General features: G+C 55.0%; 2 protein-coding genes across 4 annotated transcripts; one reads left to right on the forward strand and one right to left on the reverse strand.

Annotated features, from left to right (window-relative positions):
* The first annotated feature begins 497 nt into the window (after positions 1–497).
* CCDC42 (coiled-coil domain containing 42) lies at positions 498–3,796 on the forward strand. The gene is made up of 7 exons (XM_050319095.1): positions 498–576; positions 878–983; positions 1,113–1,217; positions 1,740–1,937; positions 2,553–2,774; positions 3,147–3,305; positions 3,734–3,796. Exons 1-7 carry the CDS (start codon positions 503–505, stop codon positions 3,794–3,796), a joined length of 927 nt encoding a protein of 308 aa, XP_050175052.1. The 5' UTR covers positions 498–502.
* Positions 3,797–5,568: 1,772 nt separating this feature from the next.
* Positions 5,569–26,238, reverse strand: LOC126642124 (bMERB domain-containing protein 1-like). Of its 3 annotated transcripts, none has more exons than XM_050319500.1 (7): positions 25,401–25,510; positions 19,293–19,413; positions 15,376–15,449; positions 12,198–12,312; positions 12,042–12,082; positions 11,248–11,400; positions 5,569–10,262 (listed from the first exon to the last, which is right to left on the reverse strand). In XM_050319500.1, the coding sequence occupies exons 1-6, from the start codon at positions 25,468–25,470 to the stop codon at positions 11,282–11,284; spliced, it is 540 nt and encodes a 179-aa protein (XP_050175457.1). In that variant the 5' UTR covers positions 25,471–25,510; the 3' UTR covers positions 5,569–10,262; positions 11,248–11,281. The 3 variants fall into 3 exon arrangements, with proteins under 3 accessions (XP_050175457.1, XP_050175455.1, XP_050175458.1); XM_050319498.1 differs by having other exon boundaries at positions 5,570–10,262; positions 12,009–12,082; XM_050319501.1 differs by lacking the exon at positions 25,401–25,510 and adding an exon at positions 26,159–26,238 and having other exon boundaries at positions 5,571–10,262; positions 12,009–12,082.
* Between the last annotated feature and the right edge of the window lie 943 nt (positions 26,239–27,181).

The raw sequence follows: 27,181 nt of genomic DNA on the forward strand, positions 1-27,181 counted from the left end.
AAAAATCCTGGCCCTGGACACAGCGACTTAGTCCCACTGGTGCCAAGTAAACATTTACAAGAGTGGGAGTGGCCACAGAAGGCATCACAATGGTTGGATAGCCAAAGGAGATGTCACAGTGATTGGATAGCCACGGGATCTGTCACAATGGTTGGATAGCTACAGGAGGTGTCACAATAGTTGGATAGCCACAGGATCTGCCACAGTGCTTGGAATAGCCACAGGAGTTGTCAAAATGGTTGGAGTAGCCTCAGGGTCTCTTTGTGGTATTGGAGTAGCCACAGGGCTTGTTATGGGGGTTAGAGCAGCCACAGGGCTTTTCCTGGTGGATTAGAGTGGCCACAGGGCCTCTCCCTGGGGTCAGAGCAGCTGCAGGGCCTGTCCTGGTGCACTGCAGTAGCCACAGAGCTTGTTGCAGGTGTTGGAGTAGCTGCAGGTGAAGGCAGGGAGAGGAGCAGGGCCAGCAGGACCTGGGCTCTGGTGGCTGCTGATGGCTGGAGCGATGGACCCGGGAGACAACGAGAATGCCAACTATTACCGTGAACAGTACAGGGCCAACCTCCTGACCCTGCTCAGGTGAGGGGGCTCCTCCACCCTCTTCTCCCGCCTCCTCCATCCCTTCTTGCCCCACTGTGGCAAACTGCCATCCCTTATCTCCATCACTTCCATCCCCTCTTGTACCTGCCTTCCCCGACCCTGTTCCTCCTGTAACCCCCATTGCTCTGTGGGGGGATCCCCCCTGGGGAGGGCTGGGGATGCCACGCTGACAGATGGGCTCTGAGGTGGTGTCAGGCTGCTCTGCCCCATCACTACACAGTCCAACAGCCTGCAAGGACCTGGATCCAGTGTGAAACCTCGAGGAAATGCTCTCTCACAGGGAACTCGGAGAGCCAGACGAGGACCCCGCGTCCTCGTTTATGTGCCTCTTGAAGAAGAAGAAAGAATTACGGTGTCTGGAAGAGGCTGTGGAGGAGAAAAAAGAGGTGAGGAAGACGGGAGGGTGCTGGGATGTGGCTGGGAGGGCTTTGGGGATTTTTGGCGGGTGGCAGCAGGGGGCAGGTGGCTGGTGCTGGGCGTGGGCAGCCGTGTCACCCTCGCTCTGGTGCTGCCAGGCCTTCAGGGAGAGGCTGGAGGCCATTGCCGAGCAGTGGAGGGACCTGCACGCCAGGAGGACTCAGCTGAAGGCCCGTGTGGAGAGATCTGGGAGGACTGTGAAGGTACAGCTGCCCTGCTCAGCTGACACAACCCTGAGCCTCACCACCAACTCCTCCCCTCCCCTGGGAAAGAGAATCTTGGACCAGCATGCCTGGCTAAGCCTCCCTTGAGCCTGGAGCTGTGAGAACAGCACTGGCAGGACCCAGAGCTGGAAAGCCCTGTTAGGGCTTGGGTGGGGAGAGCTTTTCCTGCACCCATGTGATCTCCTGAGGGCCCCAAATGTCCCTCAAGGAGGGTCTCAGCCTTGTCCCCTCTGTTGAACTCCATCAGTCTTCCAGGGACAGGTACAGGGAGGTCTGGAAAAAAATCAGAGTGTCATCCCAGGGGCTGCCTCCAAGACCAGAGGGTCAGTGCCACAGGGCACTGTAAAACAGGGATGAAAATTGTTCCCAGGGATGCTCCAGTGCTGGTCTCTCCTCTCTGAAGGTATCTGTCTCCTTCCAGTGCTGTTGAGTAACCCAGCTCCATCTTCCCTTGCCTTCCCTTCCCTCTGTCTGTGTGTGCTGGTGGGGAAACATGACCAGGAAAATGAAATGCTGCGAAACCAAGCCCTGAGGAAAGCCAGCAAAGATAGAGAGGAGAATATAAAAAAGGAGAATGAGCTCCTGAGAGCTAAGAGGGAACTGGAAGCCCTCAGAAAACAGCATCAGAAACTCTGCCAAAAACTGCCAAAATACTCTGTGTTCAAGAGGTACCTGGAGGATGTGGTGGAGGTCTCACAGGTGAGGTTGGACCCGAGAGAGGCAGATCCTGGGCTGGGGGAGGGCCTTATTTGGGTGTTGAAATAGAAAAGATAAGACAAATTAGGGGAAATTATAACACTCGATCAAATCCAGAGACCTCAAGTGGGATAGGAAGGAGTTCTCTACAACCAAGGTGAGCCACAGGGAGCAGAGTCAGGGGAGGAGAACCAGAACAGGAGGTGAAGGCTTGAGGAAACCAAGAAAAAACATGAGAAGGGTTGAAAGCTCATGGCTGAGGAGAGTGGGGCCCCTTTGGTGTCACCATTTCAGGTCATATTCGTAGTTTGGGAGGGGTAAAGAGCTGCCTGGGAATGAGATCCAGGCAGCTGCAGCTGTGGCTGTGTTTATCAGAGCACTGCTCACCTGGGGAAGAGGTGTAATATCTCCCCTTGCCTGTGGCAGTGGCAGCTCCAGGCCTGGCACAGTGGGATGTCATCACACAGGGAACGTGGTGGTGCTCAGGAGCCAACAGGAGTCTTGAGGAGAAGGGAAGACCTGAGGGAGGTGTTGGTCCTGGTCAGGGCAGGGTGCCAAAGGACACGAGATCTGCAGGTGGTGGGGGAAGTTACTAACACCAGGAATCCTGTGCTGCAGTTTCGGGACATTGAGGATGTCATTTCGTTCTACAAGTCACTGGTGAGGTCACGCAAGGAGCTGCTGCAGTCACAGCACCGGGACAAGGAAATGACTGAGCAAGCCAGGGTGCTCCTGGACCAGTACAGGGCACAGAAAGGAGCTGAGATGCTTCAGTGCAAGAACGAACTGGTGCAGCTAAAACAATATTTAGACAAGGTTCAAAGCGACCTCCCTGTCTGGGTAAGGAACTGTGGGACAGGCAGGGCAAGATCTCCAAGGCCTGACTGAGCCAAGACTGGCTGATGGCTTCTCCTTCAGCCACGGGCTCGTGGCAAGGCCCAGCAGCCTTTGTGACTGGAGCAGATGCCTTATTTCTTCCCTCCATGGGGGTTGCAGAAGGAAGAATAAAAGCCCAGGTCTGGAGCAGGTTTGCCCTAAGGCAAAGCTGGAAAGCACCTGGTCTGGGAGGGGGGTCAGTGGCACGTGCTGCTGCAGGGGATCAGCTTCCCTGCCGTGGGGAGGGCTCTTCTGGATCTGCTTCCACCACACTGAGGTGAACCACACTGAACTGAGCTGACATGTCCCCCTGCTCCGTGTCTCCTCTCCTCCCAGGAGGCTCAGTGGATGGACATCCAGAACAGGGCTGCCAAGAAGAGCACGAAGCTGAGGGCCATCGAGAGGACCATCCACAGCCTCTTCCAGGCCGCCAGCACTCGGCTGAACGCTAAGTGGAAGGTGGCAGCACACGACAGCCACAGACAGCTGGAGATGGTAAAGCCAGGCCAGAGCCCTTCTCCCTGCCCAGAAAGAGGAGCAGGAGTGACTCTCAGCTGCCCAAAGAGAGGGGAGAGCCCACAGGCCCATCAGACACCTTCCTTTTCACCTGGGCGCTGTCGGGCACGGGGAGGGGGCTGGGGACTCCAGGCAAATCTGGCCTCTGAGGAGGGTCCTTGTGGGGCAGAGGCAGTGTGAGCCAGGCAGGCTGGGACAGGGGATACAGGTCAAGCCACGGCCAGGGTTTGGTTTCATTCAGCCACTTGTCCACAAAAGGCTTTTGTGTTGGTGAAGATCCAGCAAGGCAAATGCCTTGTCCTCCAGTTTAGTTGGGGACATTTGCCTCCAAAAGGAACAACAAGCTCCCCTCTGCCCCCTGTTCCCATCCCTGCACTGAGCTCTGCCTTCTCTCTTTCCCACCCTAGATCCAGCAGTTTATTGAAGACCTCAGGGACATCTCTATGGAGGACATGGAGAAGTATAAGTGAGAATCTATGCAGGGACCTGCCCTGCCAGCAGGGTGGAAAGGGAAAGGAGAGAAGAGAAGCCAAGAGATACTGCAGAATAAAAAAAAAAAAAAAACCACAAAATTTTAAGGTGTTTCTTCATTTCCTGGGAGGATTTGAGCTCCATCCTACAGATGCCACAGGGATGCCTTCTCTGGCAGATGGGCTTCTGGTTGCAGGAGACAGTGTCCCAGCAAAGCATGCAAGGTGGTGAGAGCAGACTGGGACAGCAGAGTCCCAGACAGGGATCAGTGCTCACATTTGGACATCCCTCGCAGCCTAATCTCAGCTATTTGAGAGGGATGTTACAACATGTTGGGGAGACTGTGCTTGGGGAGAGCTTCAGAGAGTTTCCACCACCACACCCAGCATGTCCCCTCCTCCCAGAGAACAGATCTGTGTGCCAGGGCTTGATCTGAGCCCCTTCACCCCACAGGTCTCAGCATCCTCAGATGCTGCCCTTCCCTGCTCTTCTGTGAGACCAAGCACACAGCAGTAGGAGAAACAAAACCAAGCAGGAGAGAATGAACTTTGCTGTGGCCCTCAGGGGTCCCAGGGATTGGTAAATGTCTTGCAGAGGCACCGGTGATGATACCAAGAGCAGCAGCTCTTGGAAAAGTCAACTTGTGACTCATCCAAGAGCAGGGAGGATGATGTGCATTTGTGCCCTTGCATCTTGCCTAAGCAGTGACATATCCAGAGGCACCTGGATCGTTTACAGCCCTCCTGAGAGGTGACTCATCTGTCCCCTCTCCTTCCACCCACAGCCACCCCTCACCCACTTTGTGGCCTCTCGCTGGTGGCAGCTGAGGGGAGAGAGAGCCAAAGGAGCAGCTCTGGCCCCTGAGGAAGGCGGGGGCTGCAGTGCCTGCCACTCCTGAGGGATGGTCTGAGGGCACTGCTGTCTCCAGGGGTTTAAGGAGAAGGCAGAGTGATGGGCCAGGTTTCCTGAAGTCCTTTGGGTATCGAAGTGCTGGCCACTTTGAAGTTGTTAGACCTCACCTCGAGTGCTGTGTCCAGTTCTGGGCCCCTCAGCTCAGGAAGGACATGGAGGGGCTGGAACAGGTCCAGAGAAGGGCAACGAGGCTGGGGAAGGGTCTGGAGCACAAGTGCTGGGAGGAGCAGCTGAGGGAGCTGGGGGGGCTCAGCCTGGAGAGGAGGAGGCTCAGGGGGGACCTTCTCACTCTCTGCAACTCCCTGACAGGAGGGGGAGCCGGGGGGGGTCGGGCTCTGCTCCCAGGAACCAGCAGGAGGACAAGAGGGCACAGCCTTGAGCTGCCCCAGGGCAGGTTTAGGTTGGACATTGGGAAGTTCTTCCCAGAGAGAGGGATCAGACACTGGAATGGGCTGCCCAGGGAGGGGGTGGAGTCCCCGTCCCTGGATGTGTTTAAGGACAGACTGGATGTGGCATCAGTGCCATGGTCTGGGTGACAAGGTGGGGTTGGATAAAGGGTTGGGCTGGATCATCTCAGAGGTCTTTTCCAACCTAGTTCATTCTGTGATTCTGTGATTCTGTGATTCTATCTCTTATCCAGATGCCTGACTGAGCTTGTCTGATGAACCCTCAGCACGGAACAACAGAATCACAGAATCAATTAGGTTGAAAAAGACCTCCAAGGCTGTGTGAGTCGACACAGCTGGACAGCCCAAACCACCATAAAACCACTGAAATGCAAAGACTAAATTTATTTAATTTCCTTGCTAACTGGAAGATCCTAAAGCAACACCTGGTTGGAGACACACAAGTGGGAACGCTGGCACCGCTGAGCGCAGATGATGGGTGGCAGGGCTGCTGTTGGCACCAATTTGTCAAGGATCTTTTCTCTGGGGAGCTGGACATGGGGGAAACCCTCTCTCAGCTAAGGCAAAGCAGCCAAGGCATCCCCAGACCAGAAGAAAGACAAGCTCTGCCCTCACCACTTGTGAGATGCCAGAAGATGCCGAGCTGGAGCTGTGCTGGTCCTGCTCCACAGAGGGGACTCTCAGGGTTGCCAGGCTTTCCTGGGCCATCCTTCTCCTGCCTGCTGGATCCATCCTGCTGGCTCAGGGCCCTCAGGCCCAGCACAGGAGGTGGCAGGACCCAGTGCCCAAGCACAGTGTGCTGGGCATCACTACAGTGCAGTTCCTTCCAGCTCTGTCCCTGTCCTGGGCAAAGCCAAACCAGTGTGACTCATGGTGCCGTGGGATGTGGAGGCAAAGACTAAAATTACCTGATCAGGTATCAGGGTTTCAGTTCTGAGGATGATAAATAAGCTGTTTGTGTTTAACAGCCTGCCATCTGCTTGGGGAATTGCAGGGGTTGGATTTGTTTGTGTGGTGGTTTCGGGGTTTGGGTGGGTTTTTTTCTTTCTCTTGGCACAGAGAGGAGATGAGTAAAGTATTGGCTAAATCTGCAGTGTTTTGCCTCTTTTTGATGGAAAATCCCCAACACACTGAGATGTTGTTATTGGTTTAGTCTGGACTCTGCCAACATTTGCTCTGGAATAGCTGGCTATTCCACCGGTGTGGGAATGGGTGAGCAGTGCCAGCACTCTGCTCTGCAGGGCAGCTCTGCCCTGGCACCAGTGATGGCATTTCCCAGAGCCACCAGATGCAGAGAGGCCCCTGTGCAGTCTGAGTGACAGGAACACGCTCTGGCACAGAGCATGACTGCACAGAAAGGCGCTGTCAGCTGCAGATGCCTTGGGATGCTCTCACCTGGAGAGCTGCTACCCCCCTCCCAGGCACTGTGCCAGGAGGACAGCCCAGTGCCAGCACGGACCTCACAGCTCCAGGGGTGACCTCGGGAGACACTGCTGGCCTGTTAACCCCAGGATTAGCACCTGCCAGGCTGAGCAACCCTGGGGGTCATTAAACCCAAATTAGAGCCCTGTTTGTGCCCATCCAGTTTTCAGCCACCTCATCCAAGAGAGGATGCCAAGAGCTTCCCTGTGCCCTTTCTCAGTTCCTGGCACAGAAGCAGGTCACACCCATGAGTGACTGGAAGCTTCTCAGGTCCTACACAGCTGATGAGACCCAGCACAGCCCAGACTCTGTCCAGCCTCTCTGCTCCTACTCAGCCCATCTCCCACCTCCCTGTGCTCTCCTGCATGTCCACCATGAGGTGCTTCTCACTTGTTCTTCAGTCACCCCTCCCAAGGCCAGGAAACACCAAAGACCACGAGACCCTGCAGCCTGCAGGCCCTGCCGGTCCAGCTCCTCCTCCTGCGGAGAACTGGGATGGTGGGATACAGGATGGGGAAAGCTGGGATTCAAGGGAGGGTGTGGTGCACCCAGACCTCCTGCCAAGTGCCAGGTGCCACACAGGGAAGGCATCTGGTGCCTGTAAACGGTGCCATTGTGGCTTGGTGAGGACAGAAGGCTGTTACCAGTGAACAAATGTATCCTGAAGGATACTGATAACTCCTCAGGACCCTGAGCAGTAAGGGATATTAACCCAGGGAGGCAGTTTCTTGCCTTTCCGAAGGTTTTTGCAGCCTGAAAAACAGTGAAATGTTAAGGGCCAGAAATGGAAGGGTTGGGTTCAGGAGCTGCTCTGTTCTCCTGCAATGCCAGGGAAGTCCAAAGTCCAGCCTGACTTTTTAGGATGTGGTTTCTGTTTCACCCTGCTGTGACACAGCCTGAGCCATCTCCCTAAAAAAGGTCTCCCAGGTGGGGAAATACCTACAAACCAAGCTTCCAACAGACATTTATTGGTTTGGGTTGAAATCAATGCACATGAAACAGCATCACTCCCGTGTGCTGGGCACCTCTGCCATCACTTTTAACACAGGCCAGCATGCCCAGGCCAGCAGCCTGTCCCCTCCTCCATGAGCAGCCACTCAAACACAGCCCATAAACAAAGAGCAGAACAGGCCAGGACCTTTCCCATCTTCCCTGCCTGCCCAGCACTGCTCCACAGCCAAAGTCTGGCTCTGGGGGCCTGGTGGGTTGCAGGTAAGGATGAAGTAGGGGAGCAGGTTCTGAATCCAGGGCTCTTCCTTGCCTGTGGCTCCCTCTCAGCCCAACCAAACACATTGGTCCACTTACTCATCCAGCCCTGGGAAGGCAAGGACAGTGAGAGGAGCCTTCTAGGTCTTGAGCCTTTGGTCTGTGTGGATCAAAGCAAACACACATATTGTGACTGCAGAGTGACCAAGCAAAGCACCCACTGGACAGTTTCTGGAAGAGCAGGGAGGGAGGGGCCCAATCTGTCCCATCAGCTCCTGGATTGGATGCTACAGGTGATTCACAGCTTGGACAGCAGCCCCAGCTGTGAACTGCACCTCACTCCACTGCACAGGGAGGGCAGAGCAGAGGAGAGCTCTCTGTGACTTCATTTGCCCCTGTGATCCACAGGTGCTCCCACCAGTCCACACTGAAGCCTCCCCCAAGCAAGGGGAGCACCAGAAAGTGGCAGGTGATGGTTGTGTAGGGGTTTGCAGGGCATTAACAGTGAGCAGCACAAAGTAGGCAAGCTTCGAAGGGAGTATTAAAGTAAACTCAGAGGTGACACGAGCCAAAGCAAGGTCAAGTTTGCTGCAGTCAAGTTTGCAGGTCTCATTTTGGCTCATTTGGGCCTTGCACCCTGGCCTGTGAGTGGGCAGAGGGACTGGTTTAGTTTGTGGACTCCTCTGGCTACTGGTAGGATCCATATCTTGGGATGGAGGAGGCTGCCCAGGAAGGACAAGGGAGTGGAAACCCCCTTGCAAAGGTTAGGGAACAGGTTTCATGCACTGGGTTCTCTGGTAGTGCTGATATATGAGGGAAGACTGAGAGAACTGGGATTGTTCAGACTGGAAAAGAGAAGGTTAGAAGTGACCTAATTGTGGCCTTCCAGGACTTGAAGGAGCTAAAAGAAAGATGGAGAGATACCACTTATGAGAGCATGGAGTGACAGGACACAGGGAATGGCTTCAAACTGACAGAGGGCAGGGTTAGATGAGATGTTAGGAAGAAATTCTTGGTTGTGAGGGTGGGCAGGCCCTGGCACAGGTTGCCCAGAGAAGCTGTGGCTGCCCCTGGATCCCTGCAAGTGTCCAAGGCCAGGCTGGAGCAACCTGGGCTAGTGGAAGGTGTCCCTGCCCATGGCAGGAAGTAGAACAAGATGATATTTAAGGTTCCTTCCAACCCAAACCATTCTGTGATTCAATGAGGAACTTGGACCTGCTTATGGCACTGCCCCAGGAAGGATCCCACCTGCATTGTGCTTTGTAAGGGTGAATGTGCTATCAGGTGCAATGGGAAAAGCCACAGACGTTGTGACAAACTCCCTGGCACGGTGACCAGTGACCCAGGCAGGAACACCATCTCAGGACCCTGCAGCAAACTGCAGCAGGGCTGAGCTGGGGGAATCAGCATTTTGGCTGAAGGACAAGCCAGTGAGAGCTCCTGGGCAGCTCCCCAAAGGGGAGGCCACCCCAGGACACCCAAGGAAGCCATAGCAGTTACAGGGCAGAAGGGCAGGCAGGGTGGGAGGGCTGAGAGGCCTTCACACCCAGGGAGGAGGAAAGCTCCTGTCCTACTGCCATGGGCATCAGCAGCTCTGGCTGTGCCACCTCAACACAGGTGGATGCTCAGAAGGGACAACAGGGGCACTGGGTGACATCAGGGTGCCCTGAGTCTTTTGCACAGGACCGTGTCCAGCTCATGGTGCCAATCCCAGAGTTACTGGCTGGGGCACTGGAGGGCAGGACTGAACGCCCTCTTGGCACTGAGAGCCTCTCACCTGCTGTCTCCACCTTCCCCTGCCATCTCTCCAGTGTCCTGCTGGCTTTTCCTTTCCTTCTGCATGTTGCCCTGCTCTGAATTTTGCTCCTGTTGTTCTCACCTCCTTCCTTTTTCTTGGGGCTGAGCACTGAATCCAGTCGTGGTGAGGTGGGAAAAGCAACTCATCTGCCTGTAGTTTCACACACCCAGTCTGCACTCTGGTGGTAACTCCACAGGGATCATCCCTTCACTCAGCAGGCTCCAGGAACTGCCCTGCACCTTTGCTTGGCTCTACCCAGAGCCACAGAGCACCTTGCAACACAACCAAGGCAAACTCAGCGAAACCCAAAGCAGAGATTCCCCACCAGGAGTCCTCAGGAATCGTCCCGGAGACACTCACAGGGTTGTACAAGGCTAAGGATGAGACAATCATCTGTGGGCACAGCACGTCTCGGGTGGTGGAGCACAATGTCCTCCAAACATGTGCTTTTTTTAACCCTGTGTCCAGGTGAAGGACTGTGCCGGTCTCTTGCCCACGGGCTCTGCTGCCGCTGCCGCACACGCCTTCCAAGCTGAGCTCGGGTGGGATGTGGAGTTTGTTGATGCCATGGAGGACGTGGTACCACTGATGTGGTCGCTCAAACTTGCACCAGCCCGCTCGGGAAGCCCCTCCGGTGGTGGTGCCGCGGTGGGAAGCATGGACAATGACGGGAGGTGGAATCTCTCGGAGGAGAGCAGATTGTGCACTCTGGCTGGAGACCTGCGAAGGAAACCATGAGTTGCAACCAAGGGATCTCCTTAGTGCCTGCCTTCTGCCATGGCCAGAGAGCCAACCCTGCCTTATAGAGCACCTAATGCCACTGAGAAGAACTGTTGGCTCTCAGGCCACTGGCCACAGGGGAAGTTTCCAGTGATATGGAGGATGAGATGCATCCTCCCACAGGAGGCTACAACCCACTGGACCTCCATTACCATCATCTTCCTCTCACACAGTCACCCGTGGGGTCAGTCAGGTGCTAGTGCTCAGCTCTGGCCCTCTGGGTGCAGCTCAGGCGTGGAGGAAGGTGGGAGCTCAGTGGGTGGATGGTTTCACCTCCTTGCCAGCTGCCCTGTGCTGAGCCGCAAGGTCTGCACTCAGGATTTGGGGTGCTGGAGCACAGGGTTTCACTTCATCTGCAGTAAAGCACATCCTTACAGACAGAACTTCACCTCAGCAGTGACTTGGTCGCCTGTGTCCTCAGCACACTCTGGCAGGAGTGAGCTCAGCTCACCAGGTCACCTTTGCTCCCCACCAAGCTGTTGAGGCCTTGCTTGGACTTGTCTGCACTCCACACACACCAATTTTGGCAGCACATGCTGTGCAGCAGAGTCACACACGGGCAGCAGGGCAGGGAGGCAGCTTGAGCCAGGCAGAGCTGGCCCACTGGGGATCCAACCTGGCCACTCCAGCCTCCTCCTGGGATGAGCTGGGAAGTCCATGCCAGGTTGCACTGACAAGAAGCACCTCTCTATGGGCCTGCCACCACATTTAGAATGAGTTATGACTTCAGCCTCTGGCAAATGGACAGGAGCTGCCTGGTTGCCCCTCACCAGCCAGAGGATAGTCCTGTGTCACGGACACAGCCTGGCCTTGGGTGATCCCTGTTTCCAAAACACTGGCACATCACCACTCAGTTGAGCCAGGAAGGCCCAGCACAAGGAAGCCCCTCTTGCCCAGCCCAGCCTCCCAGGCTGTGCACACTTGCCATGGTCATTCCCGTGCCCAGGAGCTGGCACTGGCTACATGATGGAGCAGGTGAAGCCGCAGCACTCCTTGAGCAGGGTGAGGCCGGTCTTGCTCATGTACGGTGCCGAGGTCTGCTGTCCCCTGGAAGTCATCTTCTTCTCTTTGACAGGAGCTGTGGAGAGAGGAATTGGGGTCTGCCTGGTGACCAGGGCACAGGTCCATGGCTGATTCTTAGAGCTCTGCCAGGGGCTCACTTGCTGACCATCCTCAGAGCCACAGCTGGGCACGAGCTCCTGCACCCAGGAAGACATGTTGCCATGTGTTCTTCCTGGGTGTCCACAGGGGTCCTGGGCTGGAAATGCCTCCCACTGCACTGGGAAGGTGATGGAGGCACAGGGAAGAGGGTGGCCTGCTGTCAGAGGCTGTGGTGTCCATCCAGGGTGTGACCTTAGGTAACAGTGGGATGGGATGGAAAGAGCTGGCTGGAAAGGGTCAGAGGAAGCCCCATTACCCATTCTCATAGGACATGGTGGCTGGGAAATGCCAGGAGGGAAGTGGAAGCACAACATCTGTACCACTTTGGGACGTTTCCATGATGTGATCTCGAGCACCAGCATCGCCCAGTTGCCATTTCCCCACACCCTCCTCCAGCAACAGATGGTCTCCAGGTAAGGCAGACCCAGGCAGAGCAATGAAATCTTGGGGACAGGGTGCTTAGGAAAGGGGAGAAACTGCCAGGGTGAACCTTCAGTCAAGGAATGAAACTCATGAACCACCTACTTGCTTTCTGGAGGTAGCTTTTGGAGAGCTTACTTTGCAGGAACTCTGCCATTTCCTTGTCTTCTTCCCTTTCCCTGTGACAAAGAACTTGGTTACCATCCAGGAAGGGAACAGGAGCACCTGAGAAGGCAGGATGCAGATCACAGGACAGACTGCACTGTCCTCAGTGCAAGGACTAAGCTGAGCTACCTGAGCCTCTCAAATTCCACGTCATCCACCAGGAAATCCCGTGTTTCCACCAGCTTGTGTATCTGTTGGACCAGATCTTCTTCCCTCTGCTTCTCCTCGTTGGACTTCTCGTTCTCTGCAGCACAGAGAACACGTTTAACACACCAACAGGGTCCATCCCACCCCTGCCAACTTGGGAACAGATATGACAGTGGGGACAAAAGCCAAGCCAAAGGAAGCAGCTGGATCCAGGCACAGGCTGCTAAATAAGAAACAACCTCATCCCAAACCACCCTGGCTGGAAGGAGAGACGTCTGATGTCATCAAACTTCGAAGTTTTAGCTTCTCCCCAAAATTTTCATGGGGCTGAGCACTGCAAGATGCATCTGTGAGCTCTGCAGAGCAAAGAAAGGGCCCCTCGGGGGGTGTTTAACCCCCATTTCCCAATCCAGCACGGCCAACCAGCCCCAGCTTGGCCCTGAGCTGGGTAGAGGTCCAGAGGTCTCAGAGTCAGGTCCTCTGTGTGGCTGAGAAACCAGCCAGGGGTTGAGGTGTGCAGGGAATTATCAGCAACAGGCAGATGCCCTGGGAACATCTCACACCTCCATTTATGTCACACACAGAGACGTGAAAAACAACCCACTGGGTTTGTGGCCTTATTCCCTTGCTGAACATGCTCCTGGTGATCTCATCCTCTACATCTGACCTTCCAAAATGCTGTCAGTGCCATTCCCACCCCAGCAATAAGGATGGCCCCAAGTTTCTGCCAGGCTATTTTCAATCCATCAGCTTTGGTTGTCACCTGAACCCCCCGACAGATCCACCTTGGGTGGGACCTACTTGTGCCACAGATCTTTGGGCAGAGAGTTAGTGAGGGCCTGGAAAACTCTCACATCACTGTGAAGTCCTGTCCTACATGAATTTACAGAATCACAGAATAGTTAGGGTTGGAAGGGACCTCATCTACTCCAATCCCTTATTTAGTTTATAGCTGCATTTTAAAACCCAGCACGTCGTTTCTGACTCATCAGAAACTGCAATTGCTGTAAGCACCCCCAGTGACCAGAATCACACATGACACGGACCTGGCCTTACTTTTTCACTTGCTATAGGAGAGATGGATTGAATGAACAAGTTTGGCTCCCTGTTGGTACACAGGGATCAGTGGGATGTGTGAGGATGGGAGCCATAGGGATAAGCAGTGGCAAATATCAATGGAGAGACCCCTAGCTGGGAACTCTCACTGTTTGTGCTGCAGCTGTTTAATATCAAGTTTGAATTCTGCAGCCCAGCCCAGAATGGATCAATCCCCAACCTTCCTTCAGCTAAATAAAAATACAGAGAAATTCACAGTATGGAGTGAGCCCTGCTGGCTGGGTCTCAGCAGTGACCTAAGCTGAGTATTGATCAGTGGTTTGAAGTCTGCTGTAGATCAGTGCAGGTGCTGCTGCAGGGCTCTGGGAAGGAGGAACCACTGAGAATCATCCTGTTAGAAACATCCCCAGCAAACAAAGGGTTTTCCTGCCACTGGGCTTGTGTGCAAGGAATGAGCTTCCTGGCAGAGAAAGCTGCTCTGGGCTGGGGGCTGAGCCACAACAGCTGGTCTTCCCCCAGAAAGAGTTAATGCACAGTCACCTGGCCCTGGGCACTGTCTCTGGGCAGCTCCCACCTGCCTGGTGGGAACGGGAACACTTCCAAGTGGATGCCAGACAAGGTGGGGCACGTCAGAGTCAACGTCCCACTGCGCAAACACTGCACCTTTTCTCCAGACCTGCTGATGTCAGAGCCCACCATGACCATGACGCTCTGAGTTATTGAAGGCACCTTGGGCTGGTGAGATCTCAAGCCCCAGGTCTGGCTGAGCTCTGAGTAAGCACTGACGTGTTCACATCCCTACCCAAACCGAGGACTGCTGTGACACTCTCTCCACAACAGTGATGAGCAGGATTTTTCCAGCACAGTCTGATCTGAGTCAAGTCAGAAAGAAGACAAAAAGAGCATCCCTGATGCAAGCAGAATTTCTGCTTTCAGCTGAATCTGGGAGTACTCAAAAGACAAGAAATGAAAGACCAAAGCAGATGAAGGAGAGCCAGACACATTTCTCCAGCATCAGAAAAGGCCAATTTATCTCTGGTCCTGAGCCATGGTTTAGGTAAAGTCTTAGTTTAGGTGTTTGAATTAAAAGCCCACATGAGATTTGGGTCTGTTTTGCAAGCAGCTCCCATTTTTATGGTAGGATGCTCCCCTTCCTGTCTGAATCTCCCTCTGGATGCAGGCAGGTTGTATTAAACTAATCAGGACCTGCATAATAAGCAGCATTTGGGCTCTAGCTACGTGCTGAAGGTTCACAAGCACACACAGCACAGCCCCACTGTGGCTTCAGACAGGGTCAGTATTTGCTGCCACTCTTGGCTCTGAGGTGACCTCGGGTGCTGATGAGCTGAGGTGGTGCTTGGGGAGACAGATGTGCACAGCTGGCCCCTTGCCTGCCCCCAGGCATCACCCCCTGCTGCACATTCACTGCTCTCAGCGAGTGCAGCATCTTCAGAGAGACACCTGTGCTGGGAACAGCTGAGGTCCAAGTCCTCGTGCTTGGGTGGGTACAAATAAGCAGGGATATGTCTCCCATCTGCCCCTGAAAGCAGTCCTTGCTGAGGGCTGAGTCAGGGTGTCCCAGGAGGAGGCAGAGCCTTATGGCAGAGCCCTTCCTGGCAGCTGCTGCCCTCTGCCCCACTACTGACACACGTTCTGACATGGCCACAGTAAGAATTCTTTCCTTTTCACATACTTAGGGCCTTTGAAGGTATCTCCCCTTTTTTATCCTCCAAAAAGGCCCCTCCATGGTGTGGTCAGACAATGGCCCCTGCTTGTCCTCTTGACTCATTTGGGATCCTCCCTGGTGCACTGTGTTGGGATTCACTGCCACCCCCCTCAGCTCCCCTTCTACTGTACGTCAAAGGAGTTACTATTTCTCTGCTTTTCAGTTTTCTCTGCCCTTTATCCCAAGCCTGGACAAGGACTCCCTGGAATTACTCCCAAGGAGAATCTCGGGAGAGACTCAGGGAGCCCCATTCGTGGATGCAGCAGAGTCTCTGGGAGCATCCTGGGCTGGGAGCTCCCAAAGAGCTTCCTGTATTTCGTGGAACCTTTCTGCTGACTGCAGCAGGGTGCAGTTCCCCGAGGCTCCACAAAGCCTTACCTGGCAGGGCAATGAGTTTTTGAAGCTCCTTTTTCAGCCGGCTGATTTCTTTACAAAGCTGAATGTCATCCATCCTGCAGGGACACAAGTGAAACCACTCAGGGGAGAAGACCGGGAGAGGAATGTTCCAAACCCCCAGAGCAACACCCAACCAGTGCTGGAAGGCAATGCACTCAGTGCCCGTGGTGGGGAGTGTGGATTTACCTGCCCTCCCATGGGAAGTGGGAGCCCACTTCATCCCAGAGCCACATGGGTTGGGTTGCTGGTTGTTGGCAAAGCATAAGTTTCACTGCCCTAATGACAATAAAGCCTTATTAAAACCTGGCACACCCACCAGGCAATAGCAACTGTGTCTCTCCTTCTTCCAAAAAAGTAATCCCCAAAAGGCAAAATCCAAAAAAGAAAGGGATGCCGTATAAGAGGATCTGACCTTTCTGTCCTGCCTTCCTGCAGAATTAAAAGAAGTCAGAAATACAACAGAGGGGGGAAATGTGCAAACTTCGCAGGTGTCTGCTAAGAAACAAAGAGAGAGAAGCAGGAGAAAAGGGGCCTGCTGAAACCAATGAAGGCAATGGAAACATCTCTGGCTCAAACCCCAAGACAGCAGCAAGGTGGTGCTCAGGGTGGGCCCAGCTCAAACATCAGCTGCTGGAGCCAACCAGGGCCACGTGGTCCTGTCTGAGCTGAGGCAGTTTGGACGTCTCAGGAGCACCACAGACACTCAGCCCCTTCCATGGGGACCAGCTTAAGTGCTTCTCGTGGCTTACGGAGGCTGGCAGAGGAACAAATTGATTTATTTTTAAAACTCTCTTGCCTGTGCCCTTGGTAAAGCCAAGCTCATCTGGGCAACCTGTGCCAGGGCCTCCCCCTCACAGGCAGGAATTCCTTCCTACCATTCCATCTAACCCTGCTCTCTGTCAGTCTGAAGCCATTCCTCCTTGTTCTGTCACTCCAGGCCCTTGGAAATCCTCTCTCTCCATCTTTCTTGTCAGCTCAGTTCAGGTCCTGGAGGGCCACAATGAGGTCACCCCAAAGCTTCTCCTCTCCAGGCTGAACAATCCCAACTTCCCCAGCCTTTCCTCCCAGCAGAGCTGCTCCATCCTCTGATCCTCTTGGTGCCTCCCCTGGACTCTCTGCAGCAGCTCCCTGTCCTTGCTGTGCTGTTCCCCCCAAAGCACGAGCTGTGTCTGCAGAGAACCCACGACTGACTCGTCACCTGGTGCCACCCTGCACGGCTGTGCCGCTGCTTCCTTTGGAAGTGGGAGTTCCTAAAAGCCTTGTCTGCACCCCCAAAAGTCCTGCTGGTCCTTGCACTGAGTCACGCCGTCCACCCCTCTGGGATGAGTCATGTTTACTGCAGCTGCCTGAAGATGCTGAGCTGAGGACACCGGGAATGTTAACAACGGAAGGGAAAATAAACAACCTCCCAAAGAGGAACCCTGTGAGATGTTGCTGTGGGAAGGGGATCAGCTCAGGTGGAGGAGAAAGCTTCCTTCTTGGCTCTGTCAGACTTTTGCTCCAGCTGACAGAGTTTTCCCTTGTCTGCATTCCACACTGAACAGGTCCAGCAATGCCAGTGCTTGGGAGCTGCACGTGGAGAGCAGGGAGGGCTGTTTGTCCTCTTCTTGGGTCCTGTGGTGGCTGAGCCCTGAGCTTGTACAGAGAGCACCAGCTCTCTGCACGGGACACAGGGACAACAGGCTGATTGCTGGTGATATGCTTATTGAAATGAAAAATTACAATGAAAATACGCGGTCAAATGAGAGATGAAATATTAACAAATTTAAATTGGAAATTAATTCCAGGAAAACTGATAGTGAGAATAATAAATGGGCGATAATAAAAATTCTCATTTCAGTAAAGCTTGGGAGGGATTGCAAGGAGAAGCACCCAGAAAGCTGCTGCTGGAGCTGGGATTGCTTCTACCAGTAGTTTTCAGCACCAGCCAGAGCCAGGGTGCCCCTGCCTGGCCCCAAGGAGCAGGTCAGAGCACTGAGGAGGGCAGGTGCAGAGCTGAATCTCCCACAGGCAATTCAGACCTTTCCTTTTGCCCTATGAAAGGAGAAATATTGGGAGCTTCCTTGTTCTTCCAGAGCACAGACACCTCAGAAATGTTGGAACATTTTAGTTTGACATTTCCAACCAGGAGAAAACACTGATTGCACTCGACTGACCTGTTTGGGAGCACACCCTGGGAAATGTCCCCCTCCCTGAGCCTTGCAGTCCAACCAGCCTGAATATCACACTTTTTCCCCACGGGGCCCAGTTCCCTATTCTTTTAAACCTTGTCCTGCAGAACCCAGAGGTCTGGGAGATTTCTCCAGCCCTCAGCCTTCCCTGCCCCACAGATCCACACACTCCTCCTCGCCCCTGCACCTCACAGAGCTGATGCTCGAGTTCCCACAGCACCCCCGGAACACCCAGACACGCAATCCTGGCACTTCCCAATCCCAAGGGATCCCTTTTGCAGCCGTGCCCACCCCAGCATGTGGTTTCTGCAGGTGATCTCCCTTTGTTTTCCAAGGGCAAGGCAAAGAACGAAACAAACAAAGGGATGAGAAAGAAGGAGATCTGTGAGCTTTGACAGCACTGGAGAGAATCAGGTACCGGTTGCCATGGAAAGCACTGAAGAACTACACTTTTTATGAACTCCAAAAATCCCTTTCAACAATGTGTTCAGGGGAGAACTGTGCCTCAAAGAGGCCACTGTTCCAAATCAGCCACAGTCCAGCTCACAGCTTCCCCACACACTGGATTTGCACAGGGATTTCCAGGCTTTGCTGATCCCTGCAGTGCAGGTACCACTGAGAAACCAGACACATCAAGAAACCCAGTATATCAAGTACTATAGCCCAGGAAATATGATCTTTGCCATTACCAGCAGAAAAAATCCAGGTTTCTATTGACCTGGCAGCATGGGATCTGAGGACTGGGCTGACTACAGCAATCCAGTGGTATTAAAAAGTTTAATCAACCCAAACTTGACGGTTTTGTTCAGTCCTTTTCCTCCCAAACCATAAAATCCCCTGCTATATCCAGGAAAAACGTTCTTTAACCCTCCTGCATCTTTATGTTGCAGCTGGTTTAGTGCTGCTGCAACACAGTGGCCACTTGATTGCCTTAAATCTGAAAGGCCTAGAGGCTTTCACCCAAAAACTGCTTTGATTATTGAAGTGAACCATGGAGAAAAATCCTCCCCTCCTCACTGGGCTGCAAAGGCTGTGCTGGGAGTGGAGATGCAGGATGCAGGGTGGAGATGCAGGATGCAGGAAGGAGATGCAGAGTGGAGATGCAGGATGCAGGGTGGAGATGCAGGATGCAGGGTGGAGATGCAGGATGCAGGGTGGAGATGCAGGATGCAGGGTGGCACCAGGCACTGATGCTGGTCCAATCCTGCTGTGTCCTGGTGACCCCAGGGGCCAGGGGATGGAGGAGGAAAGGAGAAGTTGGGAGGATGTGCAGTACTTCAGTCTGGGAGAACAAACTGTGTCCATGTGGCTGTTCAGCAGTGCAGATCTTCATGCTGGGGCAAAGCTACATCTCCAGAGAGCAGCAACAAACCACCAGCCTCAGGTCCCTTCCCAATCCCAGCCTCAGAGCCTCACACCAAGGAACAGTATGAACCCACTGGCAACACGGGGTGCTGCTGGTTGAGTATGGAAACATTTGTGTAGTTAAATCCACGTGATAAACTCTGTTTGCACAGAATTTGGCCGGCTCAGACCTTCACAGCATCAGTGGTAGCTTCATAACCCATTAAAACCCCTTCTGAGGGCGAGGCCAGAGCAGTGGGAGAGGCTGCACTTCCCGGTGGAAAACAAGGTGGGAAGCAGCCTCAGCTCTGTTTGAGTGGGCAGGAGAAGGTGCTGGGATGCCCCTGGGAATGGGGCACAGCGCAGGGCAGGGCAGGTACTCACATGTAGCGCAGCTCCGACTCCCTCCTCACCAGGATCTCCCTGATCCTCTCGATTTTGAAGAGCTCTCCCTCGATGTCATCGATGGTGGTGGTGGAGTCAGCCATGGAAACGATCTCATCCTCTGCCAGTGAGAGAGGAGCCGTGTCAGTCAGCAGGAGATGTCAGGTGGGTGCTGAGGCCAACACAGGCTCTTAGAGCCTCACAAACCATCACCTGCTCCGTGCTGGCCTCGCACACCCTGCCCACACCAGTGCTGTGCCGGGCTCTGTGCTGCTGAGAAAGCCCCAGATTTCCAGAGTCTCCCCCTCTCTGGACAGCAGGAGGCCAAGGGAGCTAAAAACTGCTGGAGGGAAAGACAGGAATGCCTCTTTTTCCAGAACCACGTGAGCTTCAGCCACCTCAGCACACAGACATGAACCTGTCCGTGCACCCTTCTCCAACACATGCCAGGAACAAATTCTGGACTCACACAGCACAGAGCTAAGGAATCATGGACATCAAAGTCCTTCAGCTGCTCCCCTTCCCTCACAGGCTGGTTGAAGTCCCCCCATGTTTCCCAGTTTACCAGGAGAAGAGCCCTCATGGTACACAGCAGGACCACGTGGGGAAACTGAGGCAGGGAAAGAGGATGTCCCTTGCTGAGGGCAAGAGGCAAGAATTCACAGTAAAATGCAGAAAAAAAGGGGCTGTGATTTGTATTTTAGAAGGATGGGCAGGATGAAAGCACAGCAACCCCCACCCATGGCTCTGACCACCAGCTCTGCCTCTCCCTGCCAATGACTTACACCCCCATGTCCCACTGTTTGCAGGCTGTGCCCTGTGCACACATGGATGCTGTGTGATTCCACACAGTGCCTGTGCACCCCACAGGGACTCCCAGATCGTTTTATGGGAATATCTCCCAGGCCAGCTGCCACCTCCCAGCCTGGTCTGGCTCTCAGAGTTTGTTATCAGTGACAGGCAGCAGCACACTCATCACACGCAGATTAATCCAGCTCTCCTGGGATGTGGTACAGCCAAGCTAGGCTGTGAGAAAACATCCAAAATAATACATGAGCCCTTCTTTGAATCTTCACAGGGCACATTTTGCCTTCCTGCTGCCCTGGACTTTCCCCATGCAGGGAAGGGGGAAAGCACAGCCATGAAGCACCAGCTCTGGGAACAGGATTTTACAGGTAGGTGATGTTCAGGAACTGGAGTTGTCACAGTGTGTGGCCTGGGCATTCCAAACAGGACCCAGGCCAGTGCTAAGGGTTATAGGGTAGCCAGACACCAGCACTAAGGCACAAGAGCAAACACTTGAGTCACTGGTCCTCTACCCATCATATAAAATTACTTGGGAAATCACTCCCAAAGCCAGGCATATTTCCAAGGCTGCTAGCAAGGAAGGTTTATCTGGGAAATATGACTGGTTTGGGTCAGTGTGACTGGTTTGGAGAATAATTTTCTCCTGTTTCTGGCTTAGAAACTCATGAGGATTTTTTGGAGATTATGTCCCTCTTCCCCTAGACACAAAGGTCACGTTCAGCTTATGCCAGTGTGGGAATCCTCCATCACTCCCTGTTCTAAACCATCAGGATGCTCTCAGGAGCCAGCACTTGCTCAGGACAAAAGGATGAATCTCTGGGCTGGACAGAGTGTGTGATTGGCTGCCCTGCTCTCTATCAGCTCTTGCTCAAAGGCTCTGCTACAAATGAGCACAACCCCCCTCCCTTTGCCTTGTTTCCACGGGCCTGATGTGGGTTGCTAAGGGACCGGCCTGTGGTTGCTGCAGGAGCAGGATGCGGTTGCTAGGGGACCAGAGTGCGGTTGCTAGGGGACCAGGATGCAGAGGTCCCTCGTCCCAAGCATCCCAATGCTCTGCCACCCCAGAGCTCCTCTCCCTGGGATGTTTGGCTGCACCTGCCCCCAGCACTGCTGAGCAGCTGGGGCCGGGGGAGGGGGACAGGTGAGAGATGCTGGCAGGTGACACAGGTGAAGGTGCAGATGGCACAGCTGCCGTGTTCCTGTAGGCAGCCACTCCCCGGGCTTGTCCTTCAGCCCAGCTCCAGACCTGCCACGGAGAAGCTGCATTTCCCTGTGTCACTTCTGTGAGCAGGCTGAGATGACAGGGCTGCTGGTTGCACAGATGTGCCAGTAAACACAGACATGAGCTCACTGCAGCCTCCATTAGCCAAGGACAAAGCCAACCAGCCCCAGGAGCACGGGGGTGGCTCTGAGGGAGGGGGGGCTGTCACTTCTGCCCTGCCTGGGTGGGTGAATAACCCAGAACATCTTTGATCACTGCTGGCAGAATCACTGGGCTGAGATTATCTGCCAGTTGTTCCCCAGGGAGTGAGTGAGGGCTTGAAACAGCTGTCAGCATCTCTTCTTCTCCATTCTCATCCCAGAATCTCATTAGTAGAACCATCCCAGACCGGGAGAGGTGAATCCTCACCTGTGTTTGTGAAGGGAGGAGATGGCAGTGCTGGGATGGCAGGAGGTGGCAGTGCTGGGATGGGGGAGATGGCAGTGCTGGGATGGGGGAGATGGCAGTGCTGGGATGGCAGGAGGTGGCAGTGCTGGGATGGCAGGAGGTGGCAGTGCTGGGTTGCTTCCCCCTGTCCATAGCAGGAGGCTGGGATGTAATTCCAGTCCATAGGCACTGCCCACAACATCAAGAAAGCTCCTGACTCTGCTCTGGGTGGGTTTCCTATCAGTGGCTGGGACCACCCTGATCTCACACACTTCCCCAAAGTCCCCTTTCTGTTGGACACTTCCCAGCAGCCTCCTGTTGCAGGTCAGGAGTGTCCTGTGAAATGGGTGCAGTGGGCAGGGCTGCTCAGCACAGCAGAGCAGGGGCTGCAGGACTCGAACTGGAAGCTCTCAGCCCTCATCTGTGCCTTCAGGTGCTGTGGTTGGGTCCTGGCACTCTGCATCTCTCAGGCATTCCAGGGAACTGCTCACCAAAGCTGTAAGTCTTGGATGAGAAGTCCTGGGACTACTGTCGTGTGCCTGGAACTGCTTAATCCAGGACAGAAGCAGAAGGAGGGCAGTGCCAGGAGAATGTTCCTGCAAAATGAAGCCCACAAATCTTGGGAGGGAGCACCTGGACAAGGGGACACAGAGCTACACCTTTGCGTCAAAACCATCCCCCAAAACCATCCAGGAGAAACCAGTAAATCCATACAGGTGACCGACAGGCAGCTGACAGGATGGGAAGATAAATTTGTTGGTGGAGGTTCCTTCCACGTGCACAGGACCAGAGGTCATCATGCCAAGATCTGAACATCTGAGTGAGGGTAGGGGATGGAGCACAGAACAGAGAGGGAGAGGCTGAGAGTAGAAGGTTGAGGGCTGTTCAGACACTGGAACAGGGATCAGAGAGGTTGTGGCATCTCCATCTCTGGTCCAAGACAACTCCTGGACAAGGCTATGAGCAACCTGATCTACCAAGTCTGCTTTGAGCAACAGATTGAACTCTGTATCTCCAGAGGTCTCTTCCAATCCAATTTCCTCTGTGATTCCATGTAATGACAACTGATTTTTGATGGACATGATTGGAATGTGCATGAATCTTCCCTGCTGGCTCAGGAGACGTTTTCTCCAGGCAGATGAGGGGTGATGCTGAGTTCCTGAACCCCAGCACTGCAGGCTAGAAGGTCACAGCTGTTCTTACAAAGGGCCCTGTGTCCTCACAGGCCTGTGCAATGGCAGCAACACACCCAGCAGTTGCAAAGGTACAGACCCTGGGAGCTCCTGTGGGATTAAATTCCAGACAGCTGGTGAAAAGTCTCACTGGAGATGGTTTTGCCAAAGCTGAGAAGGGGTTTCTTACACCAGGTTTCTCCTGTCCAAGGCAGGATGCTTATTAAAGCTGTGATCAAGCTCACAGCCCGAGTCTCCCTTTGGGAATGACACCCATGTGTGGCCACGCTGCCCAGGGCTCCCTTTGGTCCCACAGCTGCACACACAGTAGCACAGCCACACACAGAAATCAACCCCACGCTGCTGAAAGACTCCCCAGCTGGCACCATTTCAACCTGGCAAAGCAAGGAGGGGGAAAAAGCTTTGATTGAAACTCGGAGATGATGCTCTAATCATCACACATGGCCAGAGGTGGCAGGGGGGGCTCCATTAATGAGCAGTGTAATAGCCAGAGACTTCCACCCCATATGGCTTTGGTGGAAACATTTAGACAGGCAGCAGCAAACCTGAGATGAGTCACAGCAACAACCAGCTCAGGGCTGAGTTTCAAGCAACTTGCTTCATGATTGAAGTTGGACAATCGATTGGCAGCCCCCGTGGAGGAGTCAGAGCTCTTCCCGGGGGCTCCATCCCCAGAACTCTGTCACTCAGCCCTGCCATTTGCTCTGCTGCAGAAAGCAGCACGGCCAGGGGGCACTCAGCCTCTCAGAATCAGCCCTTACCCCACAAACCTGACAATGAGAGTTTTATGACCCAGTGGTAGCCTTTTCAGTGGGGGTGCTCTGCCCACCACCACCACACTGCCTGCCAGGATGGACACCAGCCCCCAGGTCTGCCAGTGGACGGCCAAGCTCACCAGTCCCTGAGGACAAGAGCATGCTGAGACAGGAGAGGTCACAGCTTCTGGCAGCCTGCAAACCATGGCACTGCTCCCCTGCCAGCATTCCCTCTAGAAAAGCAGGGAGAAACGTGCTGCCCTGGCCCACTGCAGCCAGGGGGGGTTACCTGGCTGTGTTTGTGCAGCCCAGCCAGCACCAGTGGGGCCACGTTAGACATAAAAAGGAGCAGAGTTCACAGGTGAGGTGCCTTGGGAGGACTTATGGGAGTATCACCAAGGTGTATTCCCTGTGTAACACTCCACTGCTGTGTGTACCTCCCCAGGGTCACCTCCCGAGCACGGGCAGGGCAAGGGGCTGCTCAACACTTCACAGGCTTGGCAAACAGCAGGGCAGCATTCAAAAAGCAGACACTGCCATGTTCTCACCCATCACAAGGGTCCCAGGGAGCTGGGAGTTCACAGAACTGCACTGAACCAGCAAACACTGCAGCCATCACAGCCCTGCTCACAGGCACCCGAGGAGGAGTGGGGGGGGGGGGCCAGGCCATACCCAGCACCCTGAGTGCAGCACCACCAGTCCCTGGACCACCACCTCTGATCCTGGGAGCAGAGGATCCAGGTGATGGAAGTGCTCCTACCCCCCAAGAATCTCTTTTTGCAATAGACACTTCCCAGACTGTGAAGGTTTTGGGAGGATACTGTGCTGGAAGGCACAAAGAGAAAGGACTAAAACTTCAAACAAACCACCGAGATGCTGAGCAGCTTTACAGGCACCACACACACACCCCTGTCAAGCAGTACCAAGCAGGAGTTTGCTCCATCCCTCCTCCCCTGCCTCTCCAGCTGCCTCTCCCCGACCCTTTGGGTACACGGGGCTAAGGTGTAGAAGAAAGGAATAGGTAAGGGGAGAGGTCGCAGAGACGTCACAGCAGAGGGACTGCAGGCGCATCTCCTCCTCACAGCTCAGCACTTCGACCCTTCCTTCCACCGCAAGGTCGGGGGCTCCGCACAGGGCAATCCCCTTGGTTGGCATCCCACCCTCTTCTCACCCCGTGTCGTACTGGAGGAACCGGTCAGAGAGGAGGAAAGGCGGTGAAGGACAGGGCGAGCATCCCAGTCTGCCGGTCACAGCCATTCCCAGCACAGCGGCTCCGTGTCCGCCCGGGCAGCAGCAGTGGGATGGCGGGATGCGACCCTCCTCCTGCCCCGGTGCGTGCCCTGCAGCCACCCCTCCTTCCACCTAACCCCTTCTCTCCGTCCTTTCTCTCCCCTAGCCACCCCTTCCCTCCCTCGATTCCCGCTTCCGTCCATCTCTCCCATCCATCCATCCATCCATCCATTCATCCATGCATCCAGTCCATCCCTCCCTCCCTTCCCTCCATCCTTCTCCTCCTGCTCTACTCCCGAGGTGCCGGGAGCGCTCCGGGAACACCCTCGGGGCTTCTTTCGGTGGGCGAAGCCGCCGGTTCCCCGCCAGCTCCAGGGCTCGGATGCCGGGATAGTCCCGGAGCCACCGGAGGCGGTGAAGGGGGTGAAGTTCGGCTCTGGCCGTGCCCTGACCGTCCCGGTCCCGCCGCGCTCACCTGGCCCCGCGGGCGGCCACCGGGTGGACTCCATGGATCCGTACCGGGGAGGGGTCCGGCTCCCCTCCATCCGCAGCCCAGCCCGCTGTGCCTCCTTCTGGGCGGGGGCTCCGGCCGCTCCCACCGCTCCGCTCCCGTCGCTCCGCTCCTGCTGCTCCCAGCGCTCTGCCTGGGCGGGGGCTCCCGCCGATCCCTCCACTCCGCTCCCCCCGATCCCACCGCTCCGCTCCCCCCGATCCTTCCACTCCGCTCCCGCCGATCCCACCGCTCCGCTCCCCCCGATCCTTCCACTCCGCTCCCGCCGATCCCACCGCTCCGCTCCCCCCGATCCCTCCGCTCCGCTCCGCTCCCCCGGGGCGGGGGCTCCGCTCTCTGCCGGCAGCCCCCGCGCCCCCGCCCGCTTCTCGCAGCCTCACCTGGGAGATTCCCCCAGGGGGCTCATCCTCACCCCGAACCCAGACCCACCCAAAACCCGCAGCAGGAGCAGCACGGGCGGTACCAGCGGCCCCGCGGGTGGGGTCCCGGGGGGCGGCCGGGGGCACGCGCCTCGCCCCGGGCACTGACGGTGATCAGGCTCTGCAGAGCAGGGTGGGACGCGGGTGCTGAGGGCGAGGCACGGCACCGATCAGCCCCCCCAAAGCTACTGCGAGGCACTGAAGTAATTAATTTTCCCTATGGAAAAGCCCAACAGCAAGTGTTTGAAGAACATGTTGGTCTGGAATCCAAAGGCTGGCTGGGAGCACTTTGACAGCACCCACCTCAGCAAGGGTGTTGGTGATCTTCTCTCTCCAGCCGGGGTCTCCCGTGTGACACAGCCATTCCCAGTCCCACTGTCCTGAAGGCTTGTCCTGCAAACTGGTGCAGAGAAGGTGGGGATGGGGAGTGGATTGTAAACCCCCTTGCTCGCGGGGTTTTATGATCAGCAGAAGTGCTTACTGTGCTGAGGATTCACACCCAAGGATACAAACCTCACCACCACTTTCCCCAAAACACACAGATAGGACACGTTTCCCTGCTAGGATGTGCCTGTAGGTGACATTGATGTCCCCATGGTGCAGGAGCAGAGATCTTGCATGGCTTGGTCAAGAGCACGGATGCAAGGCAAGGGACACCCCACCCTGGGGAGGGGACTCAGGGTCAGTTTGGGAAGTGCCACACAGAGTCACCAGGCTGGAGAGCAGCAGTGGCAGCAGCAGTGGAGAGGTGAGGGCCAGGGGAGCAGCTGTGGAGTTCTGTCCTCTCCCTCTGTGTCCTGCTCAGTTGGCAGCCAAACTGCTGCAAGTCCATAGTTAATGCAATAAAATAAACCATGGGTGAGCAAAACAGGCACAGCAACACAAGGGAGGAGGCTGGGGGAGCAGCTCCTGCACAGAACACCAGCAGCATCCTCACCTCCAGCTGCTCCCTCCCCACTGAAACAGGCTGCTGAGCTCACCCGTAGGAAATGTCCCTATGGAATGGGCGTAAATCCAAGTAAAATATTGGAATTCCCATCTCCAAAAGCCAGACAAGCAGCTCCTGACTTTTGATCCAGTTCAGTGACTTAAACCAGAACGTGTACAAGGGAGATGGTGCCTCATTCTTTGAGGATTACTGTGGCATACAAACAGACCAAGAATTAACTCTGTGTGTAAAAACAGGGGGGAAAAAACTGGGTATGGGAGCTGCTGCTCTGAGTTACAAATGCAGCAGCAACCAGTGAACTGTGGGCACCCACGGGATCACCTTGCTCCAGAAATCCTCTGAAAACACAGGATTACCTCTTGGACAGGAACAGCACA

This window comes from Myiozetetes cayanensis, unplaced genomic scaffold (genome assembly GCF_022539395.1).
Source record: "Myiozetetes cayanensis isolate MyiCay16 unplaced genomic scaffold, myiCay2020 scf22, whole genome shotgun sequence".
In the NCBI taxonomy this organism is placed as follows: domain Eukaryota; kingdom Metazoa; phylum Chordata; class Aves; order Passeriformes; family Tyrannidae; genus Myiozetetes; species Myiozetetes cayanensis.

Bases quoted from the DNA above. Each gene is read 5' to 3' on its own strand.
- CCDC42 (XM_050319095.1), top strand. From the start codon at position 503: ATGGACCCGGGAGACAACGAGAATGCCAACTATTACCGTGAACAGTAC. The intron at 2,775-3,146 runs GTAAGGAACTGT...CTCTCCTCCCAG, and splicing joins AAAGCGACCTCCCTGTCTGG to GAGGCTCAGTGGATGGACAT. The intron at 3,306-3,733 runs GTAAAGCCAGGC...TTCCCACCCTAG, and splicing joins GCCACAGACAGCTGGAGATG to ATCCAGCAGTTTATTGAAGA.
- LOC126642124 (XM_050319498.1), bottom strand. From the start codon at position 25,470: ATGGAGGGGAGCCGGACCCCTCCCCGGTACGGATCCATGGAGTCCACC. The intron at 15,450-19,292 runs GTGAGTACCTGC...GTGTCCCTGCAG, and splicing joins GAGTCGGAGCTGCGCTACAT to GATGGATGACATTCAGCTTT. The intron at 11,401-12,008 runs GTAGGTGGTTCA...CTCTCTCCACAG, and splicing joins AAGCTACCTCCAGAAAGCAA to CTCCTGTCAAAGAGAAGAAG.